Consider the following 20,514-nt stretch of genomic DNA (forward strand, 5'->3'; position numbering starts at 1 on the left):
GATTTACAAATCTGTTTAACTTTCTGGCACCAGTTGATTTAAAAAAAAAAAAAGTTTTCCATGGTAGTACCACTTTAAATGAGAGTTTCAGCTAAATGCCCATAAAGGGTTAACCCAACTGGTATGGAGTTGTAAGGGTGTCGTAGGCCCCTTCTGTAGTCCCTCTTAAGAGGATCTGAGTCCTGCCCTCCAATCAGTTTCTCAGAGCTAGGGACATATGAAGCAGGTGCCGTGTACCTACTGGGATTGTTCTCTTTTCAGACATCGATTAGGAAATTCTGTTTATATTGGGGGATTCCCTGTTCAGGACCCTCATCTCTTATTCAGAGTGGAGACAGGTTACAAAGAGTGTTTCTCTCTTTGGAGGACCTGCCGTGTTCTGCTTTACACAGAAAAACCACTGATGTGAATAGACATGGTGTAATGCTTTATTTATCCTGTGGTGGCGCTGCAGGGAAACAGAACACTTATTGCCAGGTTTTACAACTGATAACCGGGAGTCACATGAGGGGAATACAGTATTTTGCAATAAACTCATTACCAAATGACCCTTCTAACCATTAGGGATTTACAAAGTGAAGAACCCTTTTAATCTAAAGCATCATGGCAGTACCACTTTAAGATATTTGTTGCTTGCAATATTCTGTATATCTGAACTAAAGTGAATTAAATGTACATCTATTAATAAATATATTTAATTATTATTTACATTCCAGACAATGGGAGGATATGTACCGTATTTTTCGTCATATAAGACGCACCTAATTTTATAGGATAAAAATCTAGAAAATAAAGATTCTGAAGCAAATACAATGTAAAGTATAGGACAGTGATCTTCAACCTGCGAGCCTTCAGATGTTGCAAAACTACAACTCCCAGCATGCCCGGACAGCCGTTGGCTGTCCGGGAATGCTGGAAGTTGTAGTTTTGCAACATCTGGACATCCGCAGGTTGAAGACCACTGGTATAGGAGGTAATACTCACGTGTCCCCGCCGCTCCGGAACCGTCACCGCTGCCCTGCATGTCGCCCTCCATCGCTGTCGCCGCATCCCCGGGGTATCCCTGTCGCTCCGGAACGTCTCCGCTGCCGAGAATCCTCGCTCTCCGGCGCTGCCATCACGTCGCTCCGCACACCGCTCCTATTGGATGACGGGACGGCGTGCGCGACGACGTGATGATGACGAAGGAGAGCGCCGGCCATGCAGGGGATCCCGGTACGGAGCAGACACCGAGGAGGCAGGTAAGGTTTCTCCCGGTGTCCTGTAAGCTGTTCGGGACGCCGCGATTTCACCGCGGCTGTCCCGAACAGTCCAACAGAACAGCGGGGTTAGTGTTATTTTCGCTTCAGGTGCGGCAGTCAGCTTTGATCGCCGCGTCTGAAGGGTTAATACAGGGCATCACCGCGATCGGTGATGTCCTGTATTAGCCGCGGGTCCTGGTCGTTGATGGCCACAGGGACCGCCGCGATAGGACAGGTATTTGCCGTATAAGACGTACCAACTTTCCCCCCCCCCCCAGTTTTGTTAAAGAAAAAGTGCGTCTTATATGGCGAAAAATAGGGTAAAAGTTATTTCCAATGATAACTGGTACCTATAACAGACTATCATATCCTCACGTTTTTTCAGCCTGACGACAGCTATAACTACTTTTCATTCATCTTTCCCCATAATATATTTGCAAATTCTATTCTCCATCTATGTGTATAAATATATGTAAATCCTGATGGCACGACATGGCTGGTACATGTCTGCCCCACTTGAGCACACATCTGTGTCTATTTTCTGTCAATACAAAAATGCCCTGTACAAGCAAATACGGTAATACAGTATGACTGCACAGCCTCACGACCACATGCCATTCCTGAAATATAGTGAGAGCTATAGTCACGTCCATATCATCATTGTAGGATCAAGTTGTTTTATTCTACTACAACACAGTATTAACTAATAGGTGCTCCGGTTGTGACCAGTTTGTAGTATGCGCTTTTCTTCTCCATTAGCTGGTCATGATTTCCTTTCTCAATGACAATTCCTTGAGACATGACGGCAATGATGTCCGAGTTTTGAATAGTTGACAGTCGATGGGCGATGACTATACATGTACGTCCTTCTCTGGCACGGTCAAGGGCTGCTTGCACCGTCTGGAATGGAAACACGAGTAAAAGACAAATTAATATGGAGTTAAAGTATTTCCAAGCAGAGAAATTCCACTCGGAAATTCCAGTGCAGCAGCCTCCCATTGTTTTAAATAGGATTCCGCCATGGAAATTCTAATTCCCGGCTCAAACGAAAGAGTGATCGGGATAAAAAAATGCATTGCAGCCTATGGAGACGGTGCATCGATCGGTCCTAATGCTGACTTATTCACCACAGGGACCAGTGTGGACATAGCCTTTGATTAAATGAGTCCTTTAGAGATAGAGATGTTCTGCATTTAAAACATTTACCTTCTCACTCTCTGTATCAAGTGCAGATGTAGCTTCATCAAGTAGAAGGATTTTAGGGTCCCGGATAATGGCTCTGGCAATAGCGATACGCTGCTTTTGACCACGAGAGAGCTGAGATCCATGAGCTCCTACATTAGTGTCGTATTTCTGTAAGAGACACCATATCCTTACATGAACAATGATCAATATAAAATGGTTAATGATGAGTTAACTATTAGAGTTACATATGTAAAAGAAAAACTCTCTGTTCCAAGGAGATATTTATTTATTGATTTATTTATTACTATTTTTATTATTATTATTTTTTAAGTAAACAATTTTTGGGCAAATTCACAGTTGAGGATTTACCCTGGAATATTACTGTGGATTTTGGTGTAAAAATGCTTTGAACTTTCCACTGCAAAAAATCCACAGCATTACTCTATGTGTCGGTGTATCCTTATTACAGTATATTTGGAATTTATCTTTGCACTATTTGCTGCCAATTAGTAGCATACACACTGTAAGAAGAAGCAGCACTAAGAAGGAAAATATAGAACAGTAGTGAGCAGTTTAAGCTGAAATGATGTTTCGGGTGAGTCTATTAGTCACAGTAAGCTCTTTGTAGTCTCTATATAGTTTATCTTTGTCTCTATGTTTTCTTATCTCTACAGTCACTTACCCACCCCATCTCCCTCTTCAGTCCATCCCTCTTGATAGATTTAGTTACAAAAATACCTTGGTATGGGGCTGCCATTAATGATCGATTTCATTTTCTATCAACTGGTGCCAGAAAGAGAAACAGATTTGTAAATTACTTCTATTTTAAAATCTTTATCCTTCCAGTACTTTTAAGCAGCTGTATACTACAGAGAAAATTCTTTTCTTTTTGAATTTCTTTTTTGTCTTGTCCACAGCTGCTAAAAAGTACTGGAAGGGTAAAGATTTTTTAATAGAAGTCATTTACAAATCTGTTTAACTATATGGCACCAGTTGATTTAAAAAAATTTTTTATAAAATGTTTTCCACCGGAGTACCCAGAGTATCAATATTTACGGTATTTGACACATTAAATAATAAAAAATGAAACATAAAAGGGGTGACAGGGTGCAAGACAAGTTTCAAGAGCAACTTCTCCCTTTTTCAAATGCATGCGGAGCTGTCTGGTGTAGCAGCACACTCGTAGAAATTAAATACAGTTGTATCTGGTGCCAAAAGGTAGGGTCAAAGGTCACAAATGTTAATTCACTATTGTATGCATCAGAGGTTAAAATAGCACTTTTAGCGAATAATTTAGTAAGTCAGTTAAAATACAGTGTAAAACACAGGATATTAAAAGCAACACAAGTATTCTAGACAGAAATTGTATGTATATATATTTCGTCTTGCTCCGGAATATCGACCTGGAGGTTTTAATGGATGCTTATTAGGGATCGACCGATTATCGGTTTGGCCGATATGATCAGCCAATAATCACGATTTTGGGCATTATCGGTATCGGCAATTACCTTGCCGATAAGCCGATAATGCGCCTCCCCCCGCACCGCCCCCACCGCACCACGACCCTCCCCCCCCCCCGGCCCCATTGCCTCCCCCATCCCCGGTTTTATAGTTACCTGTTACCGGGGTCCACGCTACGTCTGGCTCCTGCTGCGTCCTGCATTACGCTGTGCGCAATGATGAGTGACGTGACGCGACGTGACGTCACCGTCAGTGCGCACAGTGACAGCTCTGGAGGATTAATTATAAAACCGGGGATGGGGGAGGCAATGGGGTCGGGGCGGTGCGGTGGGGGGTGCGACGCGGCGCGGTGGGGTGGTAGGGGGGGCGCAGAGCGGTGCGGCGGTGGGGGGGAGTGGTGGCTATGATAGGACTCGGGACCCCCGGACAGGCAGGGGGAGAGAAGCGGGTGGTGGCGGCGGTCTCTGGCACCGCAAAAGCCACTGCAGTTCATTGATTTAAAGCGCCCACTTTAAATCAATGATCTGCAGCGGTGTCACGGGGGGATAAATAGCCGATAACTTATACCGGAATATCGGTATAAGTTATCGGCTATAGGCCCTAACCTCCACCGATTATCGGTATCGGCCCTAAAAAAACGATATCGGTCGATCCCTAATGCTTATAAACTTTTGGTTCAAGCATCCATTAAAACCTCCAGGTCGCCCCATCATCTCGGGCATAAATTCCCTGACCTCCAACTCATCACAGTACATTGATTTTCATCTCCATAAACACCAGCGATTTAATATGCTCTATATCTGACCTTGAATGGCAAAATGACTATTCTTTTTCAACTATGGACATATCATCCCTTCATACAGTTATTCAACACGACTTAGGCATTGCAGCAGTATCACACTATCTACATTCTGACCAGCAAGTGCCAGACCCACAATGTCAATTTCTTCTCGATGCAATAAAATTTATCTTAGAACACAATTTTTTTCAATTTAAAGGGGTACTCCCACCCTAGACATCTTATCCGCTATCCAAAGGATAGGGGATAAGATATCTGATCTCGGGGGTCCCCTCCCATAGACTTGCATTGAGGGGACGGGCGTGACGTCACACGAGGGCGGAGTCCTGACATCACAGACTTCCGTTCCCGTAGTCGCGACTCAGACCCTCCAGCGCTTCCGCACAAAAAACAAGTGGGTGCCGCATGCAATACTGCAGGGGTCCCCAGCGGCGGTACCCCCGAGATCAGACATCTTATCCCCTATCCTTTGGATAGGGGATAAGATGTCTAGGGTGGGAGTACCCCTTTAATGGCATGATCTACCGGCAGCACTGTGGGACAGCGATGGGGACGCGGTTCGCACCAGGTTTTGCTAACTTATTTATGGGCGCATTTGAAGAACAAGTGGTGAACTGTGATCCCCTATTGCATCGCTGCATTTTGTACCGGAGGTACACTGATTATATATTCATCGTTTGGGACAGTGACACAAGTGACCTCAACAACTTCGTATCCTCCCTTAATAACAACACCTGGAATGTGCATTTCACCCACAATCATTATAAAAATCCCATGGAATTCCGGGATGTAATAGTATCGCATAACACAGACATGAAAATCAAAGCAAAAACCTTCATTAAAACAGTGGATGGGAATAGCTATTTAGATTACTGTAGCTGCCATTTTGATAAATGGATCCATAATGTCCCATATGGACAATACAAGCGGATACACCGCAATTGCACATATAAAAGAATTCCAAGATCAGAGTAAAATACTGGATGAGAGATTCAGGGCAAAGGGCTATCAAATCACTTATCAGAAATAGCAAACTAAAAGCCAGTCATCTAGACCAGATAACTTGCCTACAGCCTAAAGTAAGGAACCAAGAAGAACCTGGATCAGAAAATAAACTATGCTCCTACAATTTCCTAACCACATACTCCGCAGATCATATAGTGGTCTATCAAATGTTACAGGAACTCTGGAATATTCTCCTGATGAACTCTTTCCTGAAAGACGTATTACCACCACGACCCCAAATCACTTTCAGAAAAAAATAAATCTCTAAAGAACATTCTTGCCCCCAGCAAGCTTAAAACCTCGAAAAACCCCCACCTTTTTAAGCGAAGCAATAACAGTTTCGTTCCGGTGTGGCACTTCTAACTGTAAGTGCTGCATAAGTATTAAAAACCGCTGTAAGGAGTTCAAGTCCAAAATCACTGGAGAAACTCACCAGATCAAAACCTTGTCGACCTGCAAATCCTCTTATGTAGTACACCTACTAGAATGTTCCTGTGGTACCCAGTATGTGGGACGGACTATCCAGACCTTAAGCGCAAGATTAAACAAACATCGCTTTAATGTAAAAACAGGATACCAACTACACAGTGTATCGCGACATGCCTCCTTTCTGCACCACTGCGACTTCTCAAAATTTTCTGTAACACCTATAGAGAAAATTCCCACCACTTGCAGTCGTCGGTACACACAACTGTGCTACTGTGCTAAGGGAAAGCTACTGGATTTTCAAATTGAAAACTTTGATCCCCGAAGGGTTAAATGAATGCATTGAAAACACTCTGTAGCCCTGCATATAACCCCTACTACCCTTATGCTGTGCCATCCTGTTTTCCACCCAGGCACAGGTTAAAAATTCCCACGTTCTGCAATTTTCAGTAGGCACACACCTGATTGGCTGAAGACTTACGCACTTGCCAATCGGTGATCTCGAACCCAAGCACCTTTATTAACTGAAGAACGGATGAAATCTACCTAATTCACTGGCCAGTCTCAAGCCCCTGTTTTTTCCCACGCACATACGCAAGAATAATCCAGCAAAAACACTGTATATGGGACTACAACAGGTTCTATATATTTGTTTGCATTTACCACGTTAAAAACTCCTTTCAACCCCTAAGTAATATACTTGTCATGTAGGCATCGATCTGATTGGCTGAAACTTGACATCCAGCATCATACACTGACCAATCAGTGAATATCACTCCAACCAATCATATGAACCAAACAGTGGACGAAGCCAGAAAATTCAATTGGCCAGGACACTGCGCGATTCTTACCACCATCCGATAGAACAAATGCTGATTGGCTGTACATCTTTTTTGGGCAGACCTGATTGGTCGCCGAGAAACCACGTGATTACATAAAGGAGAAAACTTCCCCATACATGATGTCACTACTATTCAACTTCTATTGGTCGCTCTTTTTGGATGAATGAACTGGTGGGTGCTTCAAAACATACGACGTGCCATCCAAGCCTCATACTCATAATGGAACGCCCAAGCCTCGCTCTGATATATCCCGGAGCAAGACGAAATATATATATATATACTATGTGTACTAAAGTAGAAAACAGACATGGCGCACATCTACAATCTTGCACAATGATCCAATTGCTTCTCAGCATAATTTCAAAAACTAACAGGTAGTTAGTATATACGTTTTGATTAAAAAGTACAAAGCCCACTCGCCACGTCAAGGCCACCTATTTAGAGTGGGTCCCTAACGTCCCTAGCATAAAATGGCGTAGCACTGGGCGGCGCCGCAACACCAGTGCCCACGGGGGGGAACGACTCACTGGCAGAGTGGCCCCAATGGCACTCAAACAAGTCCACGGGTCGCACCTCCTCGCAGACACGGCGCCACGGCAGCAACAGACGCCGCACAGCACCACACCAGTGTGAACAGGATGTTACAGCTCACTTACCATGCTCTCCCAGTCAGACTGGGAGGCTGCCAGGAAAGAAAAGGCCCATGTGTAGCTAACTACTACTTATATAGGGTTAGGCTGAGGGGGTGGGGAAGAGTGCAGACAACATGTTCAAACAAAAAAAAGAGGGGGTAGAAAACACAATGTGTACTCAAGTAGAAAACAGACATGGTGCACATCTACATATATAAATATATATATATATATATATATATGTATACCATTTCTGTCTTTAATACTTGTGTTGCTTTCAATATCGTGTATTTTAACTGACTTATCATAGGTTTTACTAAATTATTTGCTAAAAGTGCTATTTTAACCTCTGATGTACACAATAGTAAATTAACATTTGTGACCTTTGACCCTACATTTTGACACCACATACAACTGTATTTAATTTCCACGAGTGTGCTGCTGCACCAGACAGCTCCACATGCAATTGAAAAGGGGAGAAGTATTTCATCTACTTCACGCATTACCCACCCCCCTTGAGGAGACAGGTCCTGAACCTGCAGGCTGCAGCCCGTGATCAGACATCTGTACCCCATCACGGAGGGGTGATATGCATGAACCCAAGGTTCACAAAAGGTGAACACCTTACCACCCCAGGGAATTGTGGGGTTATTTGCTGCATGGAATTATGCGCCGTCCTCCTCCTTTTTTCTATTATTTCCTACAGCTCTTCATGAAATTGTAAAGGCAGCATGTAATCTGATCTCACAGTGAACTGCCAATTCATCTTGTAAATATGAATTTAGCTGTTTTTGCTCAGGGAATGGGGGCTTGTACTATTGATCTATGTAAAGTTTGTTGAAACCACAGTGTGCATTTAATCTATAACAAGTATTATATTGGCAGCACTTGCAGAAAGATTAACTTACGTCTGGTAGGCCCATAACAAAGTCATGTAGCTGTGCTTTCTTTGCTGCCTCCATCACTTGGTCCATGGTCAGTTTCCTAGAGTTATCACCATATTTGATGTTATCAGCAATACTGCAGTCAAATAACACCGGCTCCTGGGACACGATTCCAATTTTAGATCGGAGAAATGAAACATTGATGTTCTTGGAGTTATGACCATCTATAAGCTGTGTAAGACAGACATAAAGAAAACATCTGTAGTGAGAACTTTAGAAGACCCAGGAGAGACTTATAAAAGTGTTCTCACATGTACTTGTTTGTTATACACTGTGCATGAGCAAAATTATATAGGATAAATAAAATCATATATGGTTGGAAATGTTCAAATAAAAAACTAGATAATTATGTCCATAGAGAACAAGGCCTACTTTCACATTCTAGTAGGTCTCCCATCGCATCAATCGTATTATATTAGGGCCTCATCAAACCAGACATTACATTTGCAATATCTTGAAATGAAATTTTTTACTTATTTATCATTTGTAAAAAATAAAAAAAAAATTACTAAATTAGGCACAAAAATTTTATATTGCAGCTATTTTGGCACATATGTATTATATGTATATGAAAAAGTAATAACTCTTGGCAATCATTTTTTTATACTATTTTATAGAAAAGTTAATATTTAAGACTGTTGCAATAGAATTTAGGGATTGTACCGATCCGATTTTGGGCACGTAACGGATGAACTAGTTCAAGTTCTTTTGGCTTTATGTTAACCCTCTCAGCAAATCTGATTTAGTTAAAAAGTGATAGGCCAATATTACATTACTTTGTGGCCTCAACTTGATGAAGGGGGTAATTACTTTCAAAATTAGTTATTGGTATAATTTGTAATTTAATTTTATTTTGTTTTATTTATACAGTTTTATGTACTATTTATGTAAAATACAGATGAGAAAAAAAAAATACTTCTTGGGGTGGACAAAAAAAAATTATTATATTTTAAGCAGCGCCTGCTACAGTGCCTTCTTTTCCTGCTCTCTTCATGCTCATCACGGTGCCTGCATAGGTTACCAGTTGGGACCCTAGATGGCCAGCAGCTCACCACAACCCAGATTCCCTTCAGGGGAGATAGGCGTGTACTTAATGGGGTATTCCGGCTTTATACATCTTATCCCCTATCCAAAGGATAGGGAATAAGATGCATGATCACAGGGGTCCCACCGCTGGGGACCACCGCGATCTCAGTGCAGCCCCCGGCATTCTGTAATGGGCACTGCCTCCGAAACGGGGATGTGATGTCATGGCCATGCCCCCTAGTGATGTCACACCACCCCTCCATTCATGTCTATGGGAGGGGGCGTGATACAAATAGTACATCGGGTATAGCAAAGGGGAGTGGACAGGTACTAGGTGCAGGGGGGGGGTGGGTTAGGCGAATGAATGTTGTGTGCACATAGCTCTTCGTCAGGCCTTCGTCAGGCGTTCTTCTAATGACAATACATCAGGCTAAATGATCGTAATGAAATGGGAGTTTTTCTTTGAATCTTATTTATCATCTGTTGTGGTAGTGACTCGCCTTCCTAGTAGTCATTTATTTTAATTTGTATTGTTTGATTTTTTTTGTATGTTTGTTACAGTGTGTCACCCCAGTAGTAAGTAGATTACATGAGGAAGAGGTTTGGAATTTTGATGCTTTTATTTTGTTATCAAAAAAATTTTTGGAATAGGTTTTTCATTAAACAGATTGAACTGTGTTGGTTCTGCGGCTTCCAAGTATCTAGTATGATGGCTTGATCTCAGGCAATCCTATGTTCTCCTAAGCGATCAGCTAAGCTTAGTTATGATCTAATCAAAGTTGATCTACTGAGTATGGATGATCTAAAGGCCAGAATATTGTACATGTATGTCATTGTGCGCCAAAGGGATAAACAAAAAATTAAATATGCATTTTGCAATTTTCCAAATTCTCTGTTTGTTTATCTTGTTGTTTATCTTATGATGAGTGTTAGAGCCTAGATATTTAATCATTTCTAAGATCTACAATTCCTATAGTTCGAAATAAATGTTAAAGATATAGTGTAATACATACAACTTTGCCCTTGTCTGGATCATAAAAGCGCTCAAGAAGCTGCACGCTGGTGCTCTTTCCACATCCACTGCTTCCCACAAATGCAAGGGTTTGTCCCGGCTTTACTGACACATTTAGTCCATTCAATACTTGGATATCAGGACGGGTGGGGTATGTGAATTTGCAGTCATGAAAGTCAATGCTTCCTTTAAAGTCATTCTAAGGAAATAAGGATAAAACTTACAGTTTGTGAATGTTTCTAAGACCAGTGGACTCCAACACTGTCTGATACCACTAAATTGCCTGAATTGGAAAGTAAGGGGTCTGCTTTTTCCAGAAACAGCTCTTTACCTGTCCATTGGCTGTAGTTAATTGTTCAGTTTAAGGCTGTGTTCACACAATGGAATTTCCAAGCAGAAAACCAGCAGTAAAATTCAGCTCGGAAATTCTGTTGCAGCAGAGTCCCATTGCTTTCAATGGGATTCTGCTGCACTGTGCACACAGCAGAATTTCCGTGGCGGAAGCATCTGCTATGAAAATCCTGGTTCTCCGCCAAAGGAAATGAAATGCTAATTCTTTCGGCGCAATCCACTCAGAAATGCAGTGCCGTCTATAGAGATGCCACTTTTCTGAGCAGTCCTAGTGCCGACATGTTTTTTTTATTATTTGTGGAATCCACCTGTGTTTTCCAGGCCGACATTCCACAAATATCCATAGCCTTACTCATTTCAATGAGGCTGAGTTTGAATATGAGATGCAGCCCATGAAAAACTATGGGCGCTGCTGTAGAGAGAAAAACAGACTATTATTTTCAAATATTGAAGGTCATATATAAAATAATTTTTGTTAAATGGTGATTTTGTGTTAGATTTGTGAATTTTCTCCAGTAAATGTTATGTGAGATTTAGGACATTAGCATTAGTTGATGCTGGTTTTAGAAACTCTGTGTTACCTTTTATAAATGGGTGCATCCAAGTGTAATCTGCGTACCAGACACTTTTGTATCACTCAAATTTATCCTAATTATTATCCTAATTATTTAAGGCAGCATATCGCATTGTTAGTATTCAATAGTAGAAACACATTCTGAGGCTGGGCTCACACAGTGTATAAATAAAGGAAGAAAAAAAACGAAACTAGGTATATAAAGCAGCAGTTTTTTCCCTTTAATAATGTGCATGAAAAAGTGGCCGTCAATACACATATTATTTAAAAAAGAGCTGTAATTCCAACAATAGAATTACTGTATTTCCACCATATGTGCACTGAGAACTCTGGGATAGAAAAATGTATCGCCTATCCTATAGCGAAATGGTGCGAACCAAAAAAGGAGAGGACGGCGCCTCGTGTGATTCCGTGGGCTAAATGTCCCGAATGCCCTGAAATATTGTTCACCTTAAAGGGGTATTCCAGGCAAAAACTTTTTTTTATATATCAACTGGCTCCGGAAAGTTAAACAGATTTGTAAATTACTTCTATTAAAAAATCTTGATCCTTCCAATAGTTATTAGCTTCTGAAGTTGAGTTGCTGTTTTCTGTCTAACTGCTTTCTGATGACTCACGTCCCGGGAGCTGTCCAGCTCCTATGGGGATATTTTCCCATCATGCAAGGGATATTCTCCCATCATGCACAGCTCCCGGGATGTGACATCATCATTGAGCAGTAAGACAGAAAACTTCAGAAGCTAATAACTATTGGAAGGATTAAGATTTTTTAATAGAAGTAATTTATAAATCTGTTTAACTTTCCAGAGCCAGTTGATGTATAAAAAAAAGTTTTTGCCTGGAATACCCCTTTTAAGTGACACTTGGTTTTGTGCATTGAACCCCTGAGTGGCGGGGTGGTTGGAGAAATCCTCGGCTGCAGCCTGCAGAGAAAACCGGGCTCTTTGCGGGAGTCGGTGGAGGTCCAGACGGTCGCAGAAAGAAAAAACTACTGCGGTGGTGCTGCCCAGGTGGATAACAAGAAGATCGGATTCAGATGATGTGGTGAAACATGTATTTTATTCATACGTGAATCGGTCGTGCAAGACGCGTTTCGAGGGTAGAGCTTCCCTCTTTATCAAGTGCAATTGATAAAGAGGGAAGCTCTACCCTCAAAATGCGTCTTGCACGACCGATTCATGTATGAATAAAATACATGTTTCACCACATCATCCGAGACCTATCCTAAAGCGAACACGCCCCATTCAGGACGAGAGCCGGGGCCCCGTATGGGAGATCGCAGGTGATAAGTTTTGCTATGCCTGAGTGCTCCTTTAATTATTAATTTTGTTATTATATATTTATAACAGTATAGGATAAGAGAAAAACAGGCATCCTGCACTCACCGTCAGAAATCTGATCAAACAGCTCCCATCTCGGGCTGGTCAGTCCAGCATGTCAAGCAAAGATAGTGTGGGGCGCTCAGAGGCGACTGCCGGCGGTTTCACGCACACAGGTGCGCTTCTTCCGGCCTTAAAGGCCCGCCTCCATACCTCACTGCACACACAGGGCTGCCACTGGGGAGGCCATTGTGTGTCTGTTTACAGCTAAATACACAGCATATTTCCTGCTGCCCGGTGGGTTTCTCGCAGCGTAAAATACACTGTATATACGCTATGTGTGACCTTACCCAAAAACTGTACAGAATGGACCTTAAATTGAAATATATTTCTGTAGTAGGCTACGTTTTACTCTTATAGAAAGGCATGGCAGTATTTCTCACACAATAAGGTATTGAAGCTGCTGCTCATAGAAACACATCAGGTATTTGCTTAAATTTTTTTCATTGAATAATAAGAATAGTATGTTTCCTCAATATACCTAATATTATGTCTTATTTGTTCTCAGACTAAAAAAAATGTCACTTACCCATTTATCCCCTTCATCTTTATAGACACAAATTTTGGGGACACGATCCACCAACTTAAAGAAGCGGGCTGCAGATATTTTAGCTTTGGCGTAATCTGGAGTATAAGAGGACGCTCTTCCCAAAGCTGTTCCACTTGTTACAATAGATGATATTACTCTAGAATGGATCACAAGACACAATCAGGGTAAAATTATGATTCTAGTTATAGAAGTATATTTATATCTGGGGTTCACACGTCATTGCTGTTCCCTATGGGCCTATGACAGGACAGCACAGCTTCATGCACGTACAGGTTGGGCTGGGAACACATTAGGTTTATGGTTTCTGTCAGAGGTGTCAGTCAGCATCACGGCAAAAACAGCATGCCAGCATATACTGTGGTGGACGGCAGGGGGTGCCATTCCTTTCAAAGGCCCAAACAGTCACCTAGGACACTGTTGGGGCAGCTTTCTGCTGGTATCAGGGCCGGCTCTGCCTATAGGCAAAATAGGCAGCCGCCTAGAGCGCCCTCTTGATGGGGATGGGGGGGGGGGGGGGGGCGCCGTTCTGCCTGCAACAACAAAGTTAGGGTGCATGCACACCATATTTTCAGGCTACAGCTGCCAGCTGGGGGAGGGGAAAACCTGTAGTATGATATGTTTTTAGGTCCGGCCAGAAAACCGGATACGGGTCAAATAGGAGCCGACCAAAGTCAAACATTGAAAGTCAATGGATTTCAGCGCCGGTCCGGCTGGGGTACGGGAGCACACGGTTCTCCCCTCCCCCAGCCGGATCCGGCAGCTTAGCCTGAAAATGTGGTGTGCATACACCCTTAGACAACCAGCATCCGAACCACTTGCTCAGTCAGCAGCATAAGGAGGAGGCTTGTTACAGTGTCACCCCAGTAGTAAGCTAATTATATGAGGAGGGGGCTTGTTACAGTGTGTCAAGCCAGTAGAAGGGGGGGCGGACCAATGGGCAGAGACAAGGGGTGGCAAAATTAGCTTTTGCCTAGGGTGGCAAAAATCCTTGCACCAGCCCTGGCAGGTATATGCCATATTAACAGGACGCAATAGCGCAGCAGACCACGTTATTAAGTTCTGCTAAAATAGCGTATAATATTGTATACACATTAATATGCCTGTACACAGAGAGCTGCTTTCAATAGAATTTCAATAGGTTCAACAGAATCCAATGGAACAAATAGCAATTTTTGAGGGGCATTTTAGGAGTCATATTACAGCTGTTATATGGCCCCCAATATGTTACAAAAAAACTATGGGGGAAATTTTAAAAACCTGTGTAGAGGAAAAGTGAAGCGGTTGCCCATATCAACCAATCAGATTACTTCTTTCATTTAAAAAAAAAAAAAAGGCTTCTAAAAGGTGAAATCTCATTGGTTGCTATGGGAAACTGTCCCACTCTTCCTCTACAAATGTTTTGATAAATTTCACTCTATGTTTGGACATTAACCAAGGGCTCATTCAAACTACGGAATCTCTGCTTGAAATATTCCAATATTTTGGGCAGAGATTCCATCTGGAGCAGATGCTGGCAAAACAGCTAGGACTGCTCAGAAACCTTCTGTCTCAGTAGACAGTAATGCATTTCAGAGCAAATTCCGCAGAAAAAATGAACATATTCATTCTCTTGGTGAAGTTTGAGGAATATCCGCCACAGAAATTCCATAGTGTGAATGGTGTAGTAGAATCCTACTAAGAACAATGGGAGGCTGCTGCACCAAATTTTCTGAGGAATTCTTCGTATGAGCAGTAGATAGCCTACATAGATCAATGTGATGCTACACTGCTCAAAAAAATAAAGGGAACACTTAAACAATGCAATGTAACTCCAAGTCAATGACACTTCTGTGAAATCACACTGTCCACTCAGGAAGCAACACTGATTGACAATCAATTTCACATGCTGTTGAGCAAAGGGAACAGACAACAGGTGGAAATTATAGGCAATTAGCAAGACACCCCCAAATAAAGGAGTGGTTGTGCAGGTGGTGACCCCAGACTTCTCAGTTCCTATGCTCCTGGCTGATGTTTTGGTCACTTTAGAATGCTGGCGGTGCTTTCACTCTAGTGGTAGCATGAGATGGAGTCTACAACCCACACAAGTGGCTCAGGTAGTGCAGCTCATCCAGGATGGCACATCAATGCAAACTGTGGCAAGAAGGTTTGCTGTGTCTGTCAGCGTAGTATCCAGAGCATGGAGGTGTTACCAGGAGACAGGCCAGTACAGCAGGAGACGTGGAGGAGGCCGTAGGAGGGCAACAACCCAGCAGCAGGACCGCTACCTCCGCCTTTGTGCAAGGAGGAGCACTGCCAGAGACCTGCAAAATGACCTCCAGCAGGCATGTGTCCACTCAAACGGTCAGAAACAGACTCCATGAGGGTGGTATGAGGGCTCGACATCCACATGAGGGGTTGTGCTTACAGCCCAACACCGTGCAGGACGTTTGGCATTTGCCAGAGAACACCAAGATTGGCAAATTTGCCACTGGCGCCCTGTGCTCTTCACAGATGAAAGCAGGTTCACACTGAGCACATGTGACAGACGTCACAGAGTCTGGAGACACCATGGAGAACGTTCTGCTGCCTGCTACATCCTCCAGCATGACCGGTTTGCAGTCGGTCAGTAATGGTGTGGGGTGCCATTGCTTTGGGGTGCCGCACAGCCCTCCATGTGCTTGCCAGAGGTAGCCTGACTGCCATTAGGTACTGAGATGAGATCCTCAGACCCCTTGTGAGACCATATGCTGGTGCGGTTGGCCCTGGGTTTCTCCTAATGCAAGACAATGCTAGACCTCCTGTGGCTGGAGTGTGTCAGCAGTTCCTGCAAGAGGAAGGCGTTGATGCTATGGACTGGCCCGCCTGTTCACCAGACCTGAATCCGATTGAGCACATCTGGGACATCATGTCTCGCTCCATCCACCAACGCCACGTTGCACCACAGACTGGCGCCACCTCATCAGGAGCATGCCCAGGCATTGTAGGGAAGTCATGCGGGCACGTGGAGGCCACACACACTACTGAGCCTCATTGTGACTTGTTTTAAGGACATTACATCAAAGTTGGATCAGCCTGGAGTGCAGTTTTCCACTTTGATTTTGAGTGTGACTCCATATCCAGACCTCCATGGGTTGATAAATTTGATTTCCATTGAAAATTTTTGTGTGATTTTGTTGTCAGCGCATTCAACTATGTAAAGACGAAAGTATTTCATACGATTAGTTCATTCATTCAGATCTAGGATGTGTTATCTTAGTGTTCCCTTTATTTTTTTGAGCAGTGTATTTCATAACATTGTTCTATGTTATCGGCGCTTGATTGCTAAATTCTGCCCTAGGCAAGCTTTAACAATCGCTGATAAAAGAAAGACCTCAGGCTTCACCAACAACACATTGGCACCCCACAATGGGACCACAAGACACCAGGGGTGACCGACATTTAATGGTTGAATGCTATGATGGCTATTGATTGCGACAGTTAACCATTTTAATGACTGACATTGAAGTGCTCCCCAAGTTTGCCATTACCTGCAGTTCTGAGCTACTTAAAGCAGCGGGCATCTGCCTGTTATGGTGCGGACCAAGCCTGCGCCTATATTTCCTTACCTGTCCCATGACGTACCAGTACATCAAGGGTTGTGGAGGGGTAAAAGGGAACCTATCTCAATGAAAATGCTGTTCAATCTTTTGGTAACATGTTATAGAGCAGAGCAAGCTGATCAGATTGATATATAGTTTGTGTGAAAAGATTCAGTATTACTTGTATCTTAGTCATTTAATCTTCTGCTTCTTCTTGCTTAGGAGTCCAGTGGGCGGTCCTAAGAAATGATAAACAGCTATCTCTTCTATTCAAACATGTCAGTTACTGAGTAGGACTGCCCACTGGACTCCTAGGCCCAGAATGAGCAGTGGTGACATGATTAACAAGTTCTAATGAATCATTCCCAAAAAGTTATAGATGTATCTTCTCTTCCTCTCCTGTCCTATAACGTGCTACTCACAGATTGGACTTCATTTTCCTATTCAGGGTATATTCACACGTACAGTATCCTGCGTAGGATTTGAAGCTGTAGATTCCACTGTAAACTAAATGACTGAATACGACTTCAAATCTGTAGTATCAAATAATAATAATAAGTGCAGCATTTTGTATGTGTGAGTAGACCTTAAAGTTTTTTCTTGTTATTTTTTAAATAGCTTATTGAATTGAGCAGTATATGTGAGAATTATGTCATACCTAAAGACAAAGCTGTAGTGAAGTCCTTCTACGTCTACCAGATATCCTCCATATCTGTATGAAACCGAATTAGCAATGAAAATAATACATTGAGCAAAACCGAAGCACAGTCCATAGACGTTGGCTTTCTTGATGGCCGATCGGTAGGGCTCCTCCAGCTGCTCCTCATACATTTCAATAAATCTCTTTTCTTTGGCAATTCCAGCAATTGTTCTAATGTTTCCAAGAGCCTCACTTGAAATCTACAGAATAAATGTTTAATATATGTTTTAAATTTCCTATATTTGCAAAACTGAGATATTTAGTATGCTCAATTATTAAAGGAACACTCCTGCTAAATCTGATGGGCATGACAAAGGAATTCTTCGAATTTAAGTCTTTAAAGGGATACTCCACTGGCCAGCGTGCGGAATACTTTGTTCCGAACGCTGTGTGCGCATGCTGTGGGGGTCGGTCACGCCCCCTCGTGATGTCACGCCACACCCCCTCAATGCAAGTCTATGGACATAGACTTGAATTGAGGGGGTGTAGCGTGACGTCACAAGGGGGCATGGCCGCACCCCGCAGTGCACACACACAACGTTCGGAACTAAATGTTTTGAATGCTGGCCAGTGGAGTATCCCTTTAAGATGTAGAGATGCAGCTGTACTGGAATAAAACAAATGGTGCTGTAGGACTAGTGATAATGAGTGTGCATAATATGGGGAACAAATTCTGGAGTATTTCTTTAGGAAGGGCATACCTTATGATGAACAATAAATTGTAGAGCTGCTATTGTTTTATGGCAAACATACACACAATGCTTTATAACTACAATGGATTGTAAATGATTGTTACATTGTAATTTCTTCTTGTTTGTTTTTTCAGCTTTTTTGCTATTGAACCTGGAGGAGGGGCAATGATCCATGCTGATGGATCCATTTTTGAATGGATTCCAATGACTCCTGATAGATCCCATTGACTTATAATGTGTTATAAGTTAGTTGTAACTGCAAGAACTGTGCTGCAGACAACTCTATTCATGTTACCAAAAATACCAGAAAGTTATAAATATATTATGTCTCATAAGCAGCTTCTATGCCAACATAGTTAGACCAAGTTACAACATAAAGGTAGGTAGATTTACCCTTCCAGCTGATTCCATTGCCTGTTTATCCTGGTTAGCAAATCCAGTGAGCATCCTAGCCTGCAGGGCTCCCGATAAGGCCAGGAATGGAAGGAAACACATAATAACCAGACTCAACTTCCAGCTGAAGTAAAACGCAATGATGATGGCTACGCCAATGTTGGTGAGAGAGTTTACAATCATTCCGATCTGTGATCCAGTAGCCTGTAACCAAGAGGGCAGCAGAACAGAGGCATATGTGAGCCAAATACAGAAGTCAGACACATAAAGAAGACATGTAAAGCATCTGCATCACCTAGTGAGTAACATTTAGAAGCATTATGTTTTCTGTGATATGACAGGTACACAAAACAATACCACCTTTCCATGTGCCCAATATGGATGTAGTTAAAGGGTTAGTCCAGTGGGGAAAAAAATCTAATCAGCTGGTGCTAGACAGTTAAACAAATTAGAAAATATCTTCTATGTAAAAGCCTAAGCCTTCCAGTATTTATCAGCTGCTGTATGCTCCAGAGGAAGTTATGTAGTTCTCTCCAGTCTGACCACAGTCAACTCTACTGACACCTCTGTCCGTGTGAGGGACTGTCCAGCGCAATCCACATAGCAAACCTCTCCTGCTCTTAAAAATTCCTTACACAAACAGAGGTGGCAGCAGAGAGCACTGTGGTCAGACTGGAAAAAAAACACAACTTCCTCTGGAGTCTACAGCAGCTGATAAGTACTGGAAGGATTAAGACTTTTAATAGTAGTAATTTCCATATCTGTATTACTTTCTGGCACCCTTTAATTTGAAAACATTTCTTTTTCACCAGAGTACCCCTTTAAGGGGTGTCCCAGCTCAGGCCCCCCAGAATGAAAATCGGGAAATAAGCAGAAAACCCCTTTAATATAGGAGCCTGAAGTGATTATAATACATTTTAAATATAATTATTAAATATAAATTTGAAAATGTTACCACAAAACACTGCACTTCTGATCAATATGCATCAAGTCCTTTACCATTTCTCTATACATTGACTATCTATCTCCCCGGTGCCCATTTGAGTTTTCCGGAAATGTGACACTTTTATGTCACATAGGAATTTTTTTTTTCTGTTTGCTTGAAAGGCAATGGAAATAAGGTATTAATTTGCTCTTTATGTAAATGCTAAGCCCACAAAGGCCAATTATTCACACAAATGTCAGAAAGATTCTTTTCAGCGAGGAGAGGATCTGGAAAGGCAGAAGGGTGGGTGGCATTTATCACTGGTAAATTGACAGCCAGAGAGGAAAAGGCTTAAAGTACACTTATCTGGCCCGACGTCTACAAACACAAACCGTCAGACCATTCACCGAACAAATCTGTCTACGTTGTAAGTGATTATCTGGACAAGAAGAAAATGCTGTCTTTATGACCATTCACTTATTACTGGACCAAACTGGCCAAAAATTGTTGCATTTAAAGGGGTACTCTGCCCCTAGACACCTTAGCCAGAGGATAGGGGATAATATGTTTGATCACGGGGGTCCCACCGCTGGGGACCCTGTGATCTCAACTGCGGCACCCCAGACGAAGTTTTCTCTGTGCCGGATGACTGGCGATGCGGGGCGGAGGCTCATGACGTCAGGGTCATGCCCTGCTCGTGACATCACAGCCATGCCCCTTCAATGCAAGTCTATGGGAGGGGACGTGACGCCCGTCAGGCCCCCTCTCATAGACTTGCATTGAAGGGTCGTGGCTGTGACATCCCAAGCCTCCGGCACTG

General features: G+C 42.7%; 1 protein-coding gene across 8 annotated transcripts in view; it reads right to left on the minus strand.

The window, feature by feature from the left end:
* Window positions 1-1,298: 1,298 nt before the first annotated feature.
* The window catches only part of LOC130284387 (bile salt export pump-like), a 93,583-nt gene continuing 74,367 nt past the window's right edge, over window positions 1,299-20,514 (minus strand). For 4 of the 8 annotated variants that reach the window (XM_056534690.1, XM_056534688.1, XM_056534687.1 and 1 more), the window contains 7 exons: window positions 18,770-18,973; window positions 17,643-17,884; window positions 13,407-13,563; window positions 10,575-10,772; window positions 8,500-8,706; window positions 2,448-2,594; window positions 1,307-2,141 (listed from right to left, as the gene is read on the minus strand). In XM_056534690.1, coding sequence (XP_056390665.1) covers window positions 1,941-2,141; window positions 2,448-2,594; window positions 8,500-8,706; window positions 10,575-10,772; window positions 13,407-13,563; window positions 17,643-17,884; window positions 18,770-18,973 — 1,356 coding nt within the window. In that variant the 3' untranslated portion in view covers window positions 1,307-1,940. Of the gene's footprint in view, window positions 2,142-2,447; window positions 2,595-8,499; window positions 8,707-10,574; window positions 10,773-13,406; window positions 13,564-17,642; window positions 17,885-18,769; window positions 18,974-20,514 lie in introns of all 8 variants that reach the window. The other 4 variants (XM_056534686.1, XM_056534684.1, XM_056534683.1 and 1 more) reach the window with 3 other exon arrangements.

Source organism: Hyla sarda, chromosome 8 (genome assembly GCF_029499605.1).
Source record: "Hyla sarda isolate aHylSar1 chromosome 8, aHylSar1.hap1, whole genome shotgun sequence".
Lineage (NCBI taxonomy): Eukaryota > Metazoa > Chordata > Amphibia > Anura > Hylidae > Hyla > Hyla sarda.